The sequence below is a fragment of the Mesoplodon bidens genome (assembly GCF_964165515.1).
Source record: "Mesoplodon bidens genome assembly, chromosome: 7".
In the NCBI taxonomy this organism is placed as follows: Eukaryota; Metazoa; Chordata; class Mammalia; order Artiodactyla; family Ziphiidae; genus Mesoplodon; species Mesoplodon bidens.
Window position 1 is genome coordinate 61,443,166 of NC_138164.1, and position 14,761 is coordinate 61,457,926.

Sequence of the window (14,761 nt, forward strand, 5' to 3'; positions counted from 1 at the left end):
CGCCGCCAGCCCCAGTCCTCTCCCTGCGCTCTGACCGAAGCCCGAGCCTCAGCTTCCAGCGCGCGCCCCGGCGGGCGAGCAGACAAGCCTCTCGGGCTGGTGAGTGCCGCTCGGCACCGATCCTCTGTGTGGGGATCTCTCCGCTTTGCCCTACCCAGGTATGTGGGGGGTTTCTTGCCTTTTGGGAGGTCTCGGGTCTTCTGCCAGCGTTCAGTAGGTGTTCTGTAGGAGTTGTTCCACGTGTAGCTGTATTTCTGGTGTATCCGTGGGGAGGAAGGTGATCTCCGCGTCTTACTCTTCCACCATCTTACCCGGAAGTCCTAAAAGTCAATCTTTTTTTTTTTTTTTTTTTTTTTTTTTTAGCAGTACGCGGGCCTTTCACTGTTGTGGCCTCTCCCGTTGTGGAGCACAGGCTCCGGAAGCACAGGCTCAGCTGCCATGGCTCACGGGCCTAGCCGCTCCGCGGCATGTGGGATCTTCCCGGACTGGGGCACGAACCCGTGTCCCCTGAATCGGCAGGTGGACTCTCAACCACTGCGCCACCAGGGAAGCCCCTAAAAGTCAATCTTGATCTCTCCTTTATACCATATACAAACATTAATTCAAAATGCATCATAGACTAAATGTAAAAGCTAAAACTATGCAGAAGAAAACAGAATAAAAAGTTATTGACTTTGGGGTAGGCAAAGATTTACTAGACAAGAACCCAAAAATTCCTAATCACAGAAGAAAAAAATGATATTGAATTTTATTAAAGTTAAAAACCTCCACTCATTTAAGAAATAGGCAAAGCAAAGACTGGGAGAAGATATTCTCAAAATGTGTATCTAACAGTGGACTTTTATCCAGAACTTATTTAAAAAAACCTCATGCACCTAATAATAAGGTTAAAAAAAATAGGATAAAAGGTTTTATTGAAAATAGACACTTCACAAAAGAAGACATGCTTCTAAACATATGAAAAGATGCTCAACATAATTAACCAGCAGGGAAATACTCATTAAAATCGCATATAGGATATCCCCTGCATCCTCTGGAATAGCTAAAATTAAAAGGCTAAGAATTCCACCTGTCCAAATGAGTATGAGAATGTAAATAAGCTGGAACTCTCATGCATTGTTAGTGGGAATATAATCCTCCCTCGGTATTTGTGGGGTAATGGTTCCAGAAACCCCATGGATACCAAAATCCATGGATGCTCAAGTCCCTTATATAAAATTGCAGAGTACAGTTGGCCTTTGGTATCTGTGGGTTTGGTGTACATGGGTTCCACCAAAGACAGATTGATGTTTGATTTTTGATCTGTGGTTGGTTAAATCCACTGATGGTGGAACCCACGGATGTGGAGGGCTGACTGTGTAAAATGGTATAACCTCCATGGGAAACATTTTGGCAGTTTATAAATTTAAACATATACTTACTACTTGACCCAGCAATTCCACTTGTAGCTGTTTAGACAAGCAAAATAAAAACATCTGTTCACAAAAAGACATGAATGTTCATAACAGCTTTATAACAGCCCCAAACTGAATACAGCCCAAATGTACAATACTTGAATGGATAAACAAATTGTGGTATATTCATACAATGGAATATAACTCATCCATAAAAGGAATATAATATAATAAACTTAGTAACATGGATGAATATCAAAAATATGCTGTGAATGAATCCTGACATAAAGGAATATATGCTGTATGATTTTATAACAGGCAAAACTAATCTGTAGTCATAGTTATAAGATTAAGGGTTGCTTAGGGCTGAGTAGCGTGGGAGATTGATTACTAGTGGGGTTTTTTTAGTGTTTTTTTTTTTTTTTTGTCGTTTGTCTTTGTTTTTGTTTTTGTCTGTGCTGCAAGGCTTGTGGGATCTTAGTTTCCTGGACAGGAATCGAACCTGGGCCCTCGGCAGTGAAAGCACAGAATCCTAGCCACTGGACCGCCAAGGAATTCCCACTAGTGGGTTTGAAGGGACTTTTTTGGGTGGTAAAAATGTTCTATATCTTGATTAGGGATACAGTTACATGGATATATACATTTGTCAAAATTCATCGAGCTGTGCATTCTATGTGATCATTTTATCATATGTAGATTATGCCTTAACATAGTTGATTTTTTAAAAATCAGTTCAAAGTGGATTGTAGATCTAAATGTGAAAGGTCAAATAATAAGCTCCTTAAAGATACCATGAGAGAATTTCTGAAATGGGATATAAAAAACACTAATGTTAAATTAAACTGTATTAAAACCTGGAGCATCTTGTCTTTAAAAGGCACTAACAAGAGAGTGAAAAAGGCAAGCGGGCTTCCCTGGTGGCGCAGTGGTTGAGAATCCCCACGGGTTCGTGCCCCGGTCCGGGAAGATCCCACATGCCGCGGAGCGGCTGGGCCCGTGAGCCATGGCCGCTGAGCCTGCGTGTCCGGAGCCTGTGCTCCGCAACGGGAGAGGCCACAACAGTGAGAGGCCTGCGTACCGCAAAAAAAAAAAAATAATAAATAAAGGCAAGCTACCGTGAGAGGGGAAAAAAAGTGTGGGTGTGTGGGTGAGTGTATGTATGTATCTTGTAGGTATCATTTTTTTTCTTGAAAACTGCCTCATATTCAAAAATATATAAATAACTCCTACAAATTACTAGGGAAAATCCCAAATATTTTAAAGGAGAAAGGGCAACAATGTGAATAGGCACGTCATAAAAGAGAATTTCCAAATAGTCAATAAAGACATGAAAAGCTGCTCTAGATCTTTAGTCATCAGAGAAATGCAAATTGAGGTCATAATACAGTATCAATATATATGCACTGAAGTGGCTAAAATAGACAATACTGAGTGTTAACAAGGTTGAGAGCAACTGTCATTCTGCTACATTGCAGGTTGGGGTGGGAGTGTAATTTGTACAACCAATTTGGGGAAACTATGGCAGTGTACCCGTGCGTTATGACTAAACAGCTTCTCTTTTAGAATATACAGCACAGAACAGTATGTGTACCAGGATACATACTCAAGAATGTTCATAACAGTTTATTTGTAAATAGCTATAAATTAATAACTATGCAAATATCCACTAAAAATAGAATTGTTGTTTTGTAGTCAAACAATGGAATACTATAAAACAATGAGAAAGAACAACCTACTACATGCAACTACATGGATGAATCTCAAATGGAATGTTGACTGAAGGAAGACAGATTCAATACATATATAAGATTCCACTTATATAAATTTCAGAAATAGGTGAAATGATTCTTTTTGGTGTGGGAAGCTGGGATCATGGTTACTTTGGGGTGAGGAATAAGCACAAGGGGTACTGGTAATATATTGTTTCTTGATCTGGGTGGTAGTTACATGGATGTGCTTATTTTGTATAATTTGTCATGCTTTACATTTATGATTTGTACACTGTGTATAATGCTTTGATTTTTAAAAGTTTATTTTTGGGAATTCACTGGCGGTCCAGTGGTTAAGACTCTGCACTTCCACTTCAGGCGTTTGATCTCTGGTCGGGGAACTAAGATCCTGCATGCCACGTGGCCTGGCCAAAAAAAAAAAAAAAAGTTTATTTTTAAAAATTAATGATGGAAAAGTAAAGATATTTTGAGGAAAAAAATTACATTGTACTCTTGATAGTGTGGCTGAGAATGAGATTACTGTACAGAAGTCAATAGTTTTTCTTTAATAATTAGCATCTAAAAATGGAGGCAGGGACTTCCCTGGCAGTCCAGCGGTTAGGACTCCCCGCTTCCACTGCAGGGGACGTGGGTTCCATCCTTGGTCAGGGAACTAAGATCCCGTGAGCTGCTGGGCGTGGCCAATAAATTTTTAAAAAATGGGGGCAGTAATAAGCATTCCACTTACAGTGGTGGGCAGCTTCACTTGGTACAAGCTGAGATCTCTTTTGTTTTGGCTCCTACTGCTTGCCTCTCGCTTTTAGCTCTAGGGCTTCTTTGTGGTTATTGCTGCAGTCCCTACCATGAGAACTTATTTGAGTTGTACGAGCCAGTGTCAGGGGTATTTAACATCCAGTGGAGCAAACTTTGGTCAGCAGGAAGTGGGAGTCTATTTATATACATATATATATATATATATATATATGCTTCCCCCTTTCTCACTTCTGATTGATAGTCTTGAGCTGCATTGCATACAGTTTCTCATATTGTCTTCTGTAGCCAACTGTCAAGCCAACCACTTTTATTGGCTCGCTGTCTCTCCTTGTTATACTACTCCATCCTTAACTCCTGCTACCCATAACAAAGAATTATTTAGCCCAAAACGTCAGTAGTGCTGAGGTTGAGAAACCGTGATATTTGAAGCCAGTGGTTTGCTTTAAAATCTAAGCTCTTCGATATTCAAACACTGACTTCAGGAAATAACCACTGAATGTTAATTTTTGTGTCTATAAAATGATAATGATAAGGTAAGCTCTATAAAAAACTTAATGCCCGAAACATGGAAGAGTTCAATAAGCAGCAGCTATTGATACTTCTTATTCAAGTTTATATGCTATTTTCTGACACTGAGTCATTTTCGCTGAATATAAAAGCTCTTTCCTAGATACCAAGTTCTCAAGTCCTTATAAATAACCATCAAAAGGGACCAAAAAAAAAAGCATCTGCAGAACCCAATACAGAGAAAACACCAACATGATTTATGTGAAGATTTAAATGTATATATGGGTTTTTCAATTTTGTAAAATTTTACCTTTAAGGTGATGCTGTGTTAGCAGAGACTCAGCACTGCAATGAGAAGGTTGTTTTGCCAACAGCACACAAGTTCATTGTCAAAAACTTTGAGAGCAGCCATAAACATTATTAGGAGCGAAGGATGCATTCTAAAACACTAGAAAAGCCAGAGAACATAGTATGTAAACACAAGCACAAAACAAAATAACACTAAAATACGTAAAACAGGAAATTTAATATTTAGTTTTCTAAAAATAGCAACGTCTGTGTATGTATATATTTTGGGGGGCTATCCTATGCATTTTGGATGTTTAGTAGCAGTTCCTGGCCTCTACCCACTAGATGCCAGTAGCACCACACACCTTATCCCCTCAGTTGTGACAGCCAAGTGTCTCCAGACATTGCCAGATGTATCCTGAGAGGCAAAATCATCCTTGGTTGAGAACAACTGAGGTAAACATAGATTTGAATTCCAGCTCCAAGGCTATGGCTCTGTGAATTTGCCATAGTTTTTTTAAACCTTAGTTTTGTTTTTTAATTTTTAAAGTAGAGATGATGAGATAACATTTAACAGTGCTTTAGCTCCGCACCTGACACATACTGTTCAGTAAATGATAATGTGATGCTAAAACCTGTTTTTTGTGTGTGCCACTCCACCTTTCTATCCTCTAAAAGTGAAATGCCCCTTTGTAGCCTGTAGTCATCTAAGATCATTATAAGGCATTGATCTAAGATCATTAAAAGGCATTGATCTTCCATGTGGGCAGTTAGCATAGACTTCAAGTTTGCTTTCTGCCTAGCTGTGGATTAGCTTTCTTCCTCTTGTGTTCTTGTTTGACTTGGGCAGAGTTGGGAGTACATTATTTCATTTGAATCTCCTCCTGATGTAACATTGTTTATGGTGTTCTTTGCATATTCATAACCTCTTGAATTAGACCCAGCATGTTAAAGACTAGTTCAGGCTTATTGGAATCATACCTATGGAAATTGGAAAGATAAGACTAAATTTTATTGTTGTTAATTGTTATTGTTGTTTTTGCTTTTTAACCCAGTTGACAGCCAATGAAAAATACTTATTCTTTAGTTTTATTTTATAAGTATGATTAAAAATATTAATAGCCTAGAATTGCTTTCATATACATTGTCATTTAAATTTTATTAAAATCCCAGGCAATGAAAAGAGAATAAAGGGAGGTTAGGAAAGGGAACTCTTGATATACTGTAAGTATATAGCAAGATACTACAGTAAATACTTTATATTATTATCTCATTTATTTCTTACAACAATAGCTGCAAAGTAAGTAGCATTATCCTGTTTTGTAGGTGAGCATATGGTGGTTCATTCGCCCAAGGTCATATAGCTGCTAAATAAGTCACAGAACCACTAGAACCCGGGTTTTAAATTCCAAAACCCATCTTATTGTCATAATGCCATGCTACCTCCCCCAAATGAGGAGCATGTTAGTCTGCCTTAACTTTCTTTGTAGACAGTGTATCTTGACCTATCCTGTGGATCACAAGATCCACGTAAATTGTAGGACGTTGGAACTGTGATAAGCCATTTTTTCTGTTTCCAGTAGGCCCAAAGACCTGTCTTGCCTAGACCAACTTCTCTGGCCCTCTGTGGCCTACATCTTTGCTGTTCTCCTGGTCCAGTGCAGTTATATCTGGTTTATGGGAGTAAGGAAAGTTTTTAGGTTCCACCTTTTTTGGCTAAGTGAATAAACCTTATTTTTTGATTATGTGTATTATCTTAGCCTTTGTGATTTCATATTGCTTAAGAATGCAGAGCAGTTAAATCTTAAGCCATGAAGGGAATGTTTGGCAAAATTCAAGTAAAAGTAGACTTAAAAATTAAGAGGGCTTTATAGCAAATAAGAAAATAGTCTCAAAACTTTCCTGTTTGTTCTGATAGACTACTGAATAAAAGATGTTTTTAAGTCTATAGTTGCCTAAAACTACTGTCTTGGTGTGATTTGTATTTTTAGCTGAGAGAAGAAAAGTTACAAGAGGAGAAAACCTCTGAAGATCAAATCCACAGGCTGTTACCAGAGGATACAGAAATGGGAAAAAGGAAAATGGATGAACAGAAAAAAAGAGATGAGCCATTAGTACTGAAGACAAATCTAGAGCGTGTAAGTAGATCACCTTTTTGATGGACACCTGCCTCAAAATCAGCAATTAGCCCAGGTGATGTGGATCTGAAAAACCTTTGTTGCTGAACAGTAACAGTCATTGACTGTGCTGCTTAAGAGTAGTGAAGAACTTAGCATTCAGATGAAGAGCTGGAGAAAATGATTTGTGAATGGGACAGTGAGACTTGTGTGGAAAGATTAAGGGGGAACAGTGGGGAAAAAAGGTGAGTGAGAGGAAAAACCTAGTATAGTTTACTACTTGTGGTAAGTTTTATACATATATTGTCATTTTGATTTATGAGTTGTTATTTGACATCTGAGTTCTGTATGTGTTATATCCTCAAACACATACAGATTTCCTTATAGTTTGTATTTTACTTCCGTTTACTCTTTATAATGCCCCAAACAGCACAGTTCTATTTACAAAGTAGGTCCTCAATATTAGATTACTTAGTTTAAACTTAACCTAATTATACTTCTAATTGGGCCAAATCTTGCCTGAATTTTTTTTCATTACTTATTTACCAAGCAAATTACTGGAAAATGTTGTAAATGGTATAGTTAGCTAATACAAGAAAGCACTTTTGGAGGATCCACTGATTACGGCTCAAATGGATGATTACAATTGTTTTTTTTTTCTTTAGTAATTCATATTGGATTAGACATCTTGTATTACTTGCTATATGTACTTAGCATACCTTTAGAGTCATATCTATTAAAATGTTTTGTAATTCAGGCTTGTTAGTATTTCAGGCTATATTTTTAATTAGGTGGATTTAATAAAGCTTTACTATATATAAAGATAGACCACATACCAGAATAGAGGGAAAAAATGTCTCTAGACCTGAAGTCTGCCTGTTAAACAGGTCCCAGCATTGTAACAGATTGTACAACTTTGGCCAGGTTACTTAATTTCTCTGTGCTGTAGGCTTACTCTTTGCAAAGGCATTTTTCCTGAACTTCAGAATTTGAGATTACTTAAGCTTTCTTGGATTGATAGTATTTGCTGACTGTCAATGTATATGTGGGGCTTTTTTACCCCAGTTATAATAATAATAATTGTTACTATTTAATTATTTTTCAAAACAACCATTTGCATTCCAACCTTCTAAAAGATTCAGTTTAACAAATATGAAATGCTTATGTACTCTCAATGCTCTGTTCATTGGGAACTACAAAAGGAAAAAGACTGCTTTTGGAGAGAATACAGTTTATCTAGGAAGGCAAGAATAAAATATATGATAGTCTTGTGCATATAGTATGTCTTCTGACTAATAGCCCCAACTGTTGTCTGTAGTCTCTAAAGACCGCAAACTCTGCCTCTTCACCCCACAGGACTGTCCATTAGTGTCCTCAGGGAAAACAGCCCAGAAAGACATTTCTTTTTAGGACAAACCAGTTTTGACAAAGAGAGCTTACTCTTTACTATAGTCCTTTTGATAGAAAGAACCTATTGTTTTTGGCCTTGCCAGATCTAGGTTTCCTCCAAGAAATGATCTTTAGTATTAATTCATAACAAGGATGGGAAATTGCTCTAATTATTTTTTCTTTTGCCACTATAACCTTTGAAGTAGAAATTAATTACATCAACCTGAAATTTAATCTTAAAAGGAATCAGGAAGTACCAATCCTGATTGGCAATGGCCAATTTTGCAAAATTTCCTGTACATTGAATAAAATCAGATCTATGAACACTTTAAGTTTTAGATTTTTGTGATTTTACCTTTTTTCTGTTTGCTTTTATATTTTATATTTTTGAGGACTTTTACAATTTTACTTTAAATATGTCTTAAGAAATTTTGGTGTTGAACAAATAATTTCATTTAGTTTAGCCAAGGATACGTTCATATTGGGACTGAAAAGAAGCTCAAGTGGTCTCAGTGAAAAGCCAGCTGAAGGATTATATTTTATAGAGAGAGTATTATGATTAGAGCTGGACTGATCATTTCACCCTCCTGCTCTAAAAACCTCAGTGGCTCCCCATTTCCTGTGGAATTAAATGAGAACTCTTCACCCCAACATTCAGGTCCTTAGTATTATTCTAGCTTATCTTTCCATTTTTGCTTACATCCGAGAACTCCAGGGAACAGAGCTGTTTGCTTTCCCCCAAATGTATAATCTATGCTTTCCCTCCTGAGAATCCTTGCTCTTGCATTTCATCTCATTGAAATGACACTGACCTTACCTGTTGAAAGGCTATTTATCTTTCCATGTCCAGTTCAAAAGCTGTCACCTTCCTGGAACCTATAGGGATTCCTCACTTTTTCTCCACTCCCATCATCCATTCACTTCAACTTTCCTCTCCTCACTTTGTAACTTTTATAGGACTTATTTCATTCTTCCTTACATTATGGTTGTTTGTGTGTCTTACTGTTTTTTAAATCTCCCATAGTACCTTGCACATCACAAGTGTTTGATACGTGTTTATCAAGTTGAATCCAAATAGAGGAAGAAAAGTGCTTATTCTAGAAACAGTTATTTGTTCAGAAAGAAAATAAAATAGGCACGATGTTTAATTTATTACAATTTGTTATGATGCAGTTAATACCGACAATAGTGCAAATTGTTGGAAAACAATTTGGTGTAACAATTATAGTCATACCAAAGATTATAAAGTTGAAAGTGAAAAATTGCTTGTCATCCCATAACCTAGAGATAACTGCTATAAACATTTTGGTGAATATCCTTCCAGACTTCATTTCTAAGTGTGTTTGTGTGTGTGTATGTGTGTGTGTGTGTGTGTGTGTGTATGTGTGTATAAAATATATTGTTTTTCTTTTCAGAAAATGTAACCCAGTATACATACTGTTTTATAACCTTCTTTAATAAATTATAAGTCCTGGATGTCTTTCCATGTAAATAAAGAATCCCATATCATTTAGTGGTCTGCTAGTTATTCTTTACTATAGAATTTATCCAGTTAATTAATCTGTTGATATTTTGCTGTCTTAAACCACTGCTGTGATGAAATCCACATGTCTCATTAGTTCCTTATAAATTACTAGAAGTGGAATGGTCAGATCAAAGGGAGTGTACTTTTTAAGACTCTTTGGTACTTATTATTCAGTTGACCTCCATTAAGTTTGTATTAAACTTTGAACTTTAAAGTTTGTATTAAACAATAGTAAACAAATGTACTAAACTAATTTCCTTACACCCTTGCCAACCCTGGGTATTATCATTCTTTTAATTTTTTTTTAGGCACAACATTTAAAAAAATATCATTTTAGAGATTTCCATTTTAGGAATCGATAGTCCTATATGCTTGTTTTTATCCAAAGTTAAAGATGAGAGGTAAATATTTTCCTATCTTATGGCTCTAGGTTTTGTGAGGGTAGAAATATAGAGGGATTGGGGGTCAGGGCACCTTCTGTTTATATAATTATTTATTTATAATAATGTAAATTTATTTTCAACAATTAAAAGGAACCTGGCATATACCTATTGTAATACCAGAGTTTTTTCTTAAAAGATTAATAGTATTAAGATTGATATAAATAAAATCTATCTTTTGTTGAGCACTTACTACTTGTGAGCTAATGCACTGTGTTTTTAATGGTTTATCACAATATACGTAGTAGACAGATCATTTTTAATTTTATAGATGAGAAACTGAGGCTCAGAAAGGTAAAGCAACTAACCTATAGTGACAGTGATAGCTAAGTAATAGAGCTGGAATTTGAACATTCTTTTATTTGGTACCGAATTGATTATTCAGAAACACCTAAAAACAATTGTCATTATTTATCCCCTGTTGAGTCTGTTGATGTCAAAACTTTTTCTTTCTTTCCAATAAATTTGTAATGGGTTAGTGCTATTAAAGTTTCTCCAGTGAATAGTTTGTACAACAGGGTTCTTTAAGGAGTGATAGATACCCTACAGAATTGAAAAGCTTCTCTGTAAATTGTAATCTTTCAACTGTTTCTTAAAGGCTGTTGAAAACATAGCCTGTTGTATGAATGTGCCTGTCAACCTAGAGAATAACAAAGCATTTAAGGAATACAGGGTGCTCTGAGCCATAAGATGCCTTGCATGCCTCTGTCTACAACTCTAACTTTGATAGTCATTTAATCATTAGAAAACTGGTTAATCATTAGATTATTAGACTTTTTTTGTTTACGTACTATATAATGGTATCAGAAGTTTTAAAGAAAAGGTGGTCACTTGCTCTCAAAGAGTCTGTTGTCTACAGCAGAAATCAGACTCCTAAATAAGAAGCTACAGTTCAGTGTGATTAGTTGCTCCCCCTATAAAGAAGACACTCGTACTGAATCATGAGCAAATCCTCATATGTGTATGCAAAAGACACACGTAAAAGAAACTTTGAATGTAAATTTAAAGACTCAAAAAGAGATTCTAAAATAAAATGAAGGTAAATGAATGAGTGTCAGCAAGATGGAAAAAGCTGATCTAAGGGTATTTGGAAGCAAAAGTGACATTTAAGATGCCTCTGAAAGGCCAGTGAGTATTTTATAGGCAGAGAATGTGGAAGGAGAATCTTAGGCAAAGAGACTAAGAGCATGTGCAAAAGAATAGGAGTTTTGAAAGACTATGATGGTACATGTGGAGACTAGAAAGTAGTATGATTGCAGTAGAGCTCAAGGAGTTCCCTGTGTTGGAACTGGTGGGAGAAAAACTTGGAGGAAGATTGGATCTAGTTTCTGAAGGTTATTGGATCATGCTGAGGTATTTAGACTTTATCCTGAAGTCACCAAAGGTTAAGCAGGGGAGTGATGGGATTCTGTCTGTGTGTTTGATAATATGGAGGGGATTGGAGGGAAGAAAGGCTGGAGAGAGCAAGACCTGTAAGTAGATTATTGCAGTAGTCGAGGCAGAAGATGATGAGAATCTAAGGAAAGACAGTGACAATGAGTATTCATGAGAAGAGTTAGATCTGAAAGACATTAGAGGAGCAGAATGGAGCAAAGTAGAAATGACGTGGAGGCAGTTTGGAGACAGATGCTCTGGATCACAGTGCCAACGTTAACTACTTATTAACTCTACAATCCTAGGCAGATGAACTACTCTGAGCCTCAGTTTGCCATCTGTAAAAGGTAATAATCCCTTCTTAGTGGGGTAGGTTAAAGAGTAGATGAAATAAAATATTTGGATGTGTTGGGGTACTCAAAACCTCTATACAGTGTTATTATGACTTTGAAGAAAGGAAAGGAAAGAGTCATGGGTGACATTGAAGCTTCTAACTGGGTTGGTAGGGGGACTTAGAGAAGAGAAATATTGAGTTTGATTTTGGATATATTAAGTTTGAGCTGCATTTGGGATATCCAGATTGGGATCCCAAGAGGCAGTTGGAAACATAGATTGGAACTCAGAGAGAACATGTAATAGAAAGAGAGATTTGAAGAATAGCTTTGGGAGATTCCATGGGAACCCCAAATGGACAGTGTTGTCTCCCTTGTCTCCTGCCAGTGTCCTGCACGTCTCTCAGATTCAGAGAATGAAGAACCTTCTCGAGGCAAGATGATACAGACACACCGCTCGGCATTTGTTTCCAAGAACAACTCCTACTCCTTATCTTTCCTGGCAGGGTAAGAGACTGATACTGAATTCAGTCAGGGTTCTTTCATTTTGGGATATGAGACAAAAGGGACTGGGGGAGCTTTAAGGTGTATGTTGTAGCTACTTTGGGGGAGGTGGGAGTGGGGGAAAATGGGGGAACTGGTTTTCAAATATGGGTTAGGAATAAGGGGCTGACCTGAAATTTTAAAGAAAAGTAAATTTTACCCATTTCGGGTATCCTCAGGGTAAGATTGTACTAATTGCTCTGCGGCAGAGTTGAACTTTCTTTTCTGGGAGGAAACAACAAAGCCTTCTTCAACAACCATTGATATTGAAGACAATATCCATGGATTTTCTTTGTGGACTTTTTTCCTCTTAATAGGAACTTGAGGCCAGAGTTGATTTATTTTGAATGCCTGGAACTAAAATATATATTGATAGGTTTCAAGAGGGCAAACTAAAAAGTTTTTAAGACCTTTGTCAAGGCATTTCTTGTTCCTTTAGACTTTGCAGGTCCTGGGGAGGAAAGGAAGGAGGAATTGGATGAATGTTGGGTGATGGAAGAATAATGAAGGGCTTGGTGGAAGCAAGGAAAGAAGGATGGATAGATGGATGGATAGATAGGTAGGTAGGTAGATAGATAGCAGGAGGGAAAGGAAGGGAAAAAGAAATGAAAGAAGGGAGGAAGGCTGGAAGGAATCATTTATTCAACAGACAGTAGGTACTACGTGCCATGCCCTCTCTTTTAATATAAAAAGACACAGTCTTTACCCCATTTTGTTGTCTTTTTTGATTTAAAGCTGGCATTGCTCACCCTTATTTCTAGGGTTCTTCTCCTTCTCACAGCACTATGAAGTGTATCTCTCTTGCTGTTCCTATGGACATATACCTGGACCCTTTATATCTTAAGGCTTTTTTATTGCTACTCACTAATAAATATGACCCAAAAAATCTACCAAGTTTAAGAATGTTATAAAGTTCATACTACTGTGAACCCTGTTGTTTTTATATCTGAATCCTTTTGGTATATGTTCTGATTTTCCTGTTTTCTTTTTCTTTTTTAAATTTTATTGGAGTATAGTTGATTTACAATGTTGTGTTAGTTTCAGGTGTACAGCAAAGTGATTCAGTTATACATATACATATATTCGTTCTTTTTGAGATTCTTTTCCCATATAGGTTATTACAGAATATTGAGCATTTCCTGTTATTTCTGTGAGTAAAATTCGCTAAACCTCTCCTTCTCTTAAATGCCTCCCCTTCTCTGGGTGATGGTAACTCCTTCCAGGAAGGCCCTTTCCTAAACAGTTTATTCACTCATTTGACATTTGTTGAAGAGCCACTGGATTGTAGCCACTGTAGCTTGACTGATGAAATGAGAACCCAATACGTAAGATGTAAGCCAGTGTACTTAACCATTTATGGTGATGATGAAACTCTTGCTTTGTACATATGAGCTTGAACTATAGATGCCCTGTTAAAGTTAAAGTTAAAAAATTCAAGATTGCTTGACTAAGAATCGTCAGCTTCTGAATGTGTATGTGGATTTTTCCCCTTTTATAGCGGGTGTATCTTAATGATTATTAGAGGGATCTACTGAAAAGAGAAAAAGATCATATTAATTCCAATCAAGTCACAATAAATATCCCTTGAAACAAATAAATGTTGCTTTAGGCAGTCTGTGATTAGTTAATTAATATCTCTTCATTTGAAACTACTTGGGAAAAAGGAAAATTTTATTAAAACCCAAATATGATGCCAAGGCCAAATTAATTGGAGTGTTACTACCCAGTTAATTGGAGTGGACACTGGATAGGTGAACTACTTATTACCAATTCCAGTCTCTACCCCTGTAATTCATTCTTTTAAAGTGGGTAGAAGGTTAATATGTTGTTACTTAGAAATGCCTACCAAGGAACTTAGAAAATTCTTCTCTAAAGGGCAAAATGTAAAGTCTATACAGAGGGGTGTGCTTTTGATTATGTGTGGCTCTGGAATATGTGTGGTATATCTTCTTTTCCTGCTCCTTGGCCCATCCTTGCCCTTAGTATGTATCGTTGAGTCACAATGGGATTAATTTATAGGAAAATATTTACTTAACATGTTATTGTTAAGAAATGTTGCAATCAGTATTATACATTTATGGATTTCAGCATTTATTTTTTCCAAATACCCAAGGTTGTGGGCTGAGTTCAGTTATTAGTACAGTTTTTAAAAAAATTAATTGGATTTGGTTGGTAGAGTTATCTTTTTAGGAAATAGTTTGCTGATGTCATGGAAACTTTAGGTTGGAAAATTTATTATGGTAATACTGTGAATTGCATCTCTTATTTAGTCAACATGTTTTACTTCTTAGTTAAGAAAATATTAAGTTTCAATTCTAAATGATATTTAGGAAAACAATATGAAGTTGTTAGTGCTGACAATGAGATGA

General features: G+C 36.6%; 1 protein-coding gene across 1 annotated transcript in view; it reads left to right on the plus strand.

Moving 5' to 3' along the window:
* RNF169 (ring finger protein 169) overlaps positions 1-14,761 on the plus strand; it is a 91,670-nt gene that overhangs the window by 53,237 nt on the left and 23,672 nt on the right. Inside the window, exons 3-4 of the mRNA XM_081240307.1 lie at positions 6,664-6,810; positions 12,238-12,356. Coding sequence (XP_081096433.1) covers positions 6,664-6,810; positions 12,238-12,356 — 266 coding nt within the window. The remainder of the gene's footprint in view (positions 1-6,663; positions 6,811-12,237; positions 12,357-14,761) is intronic.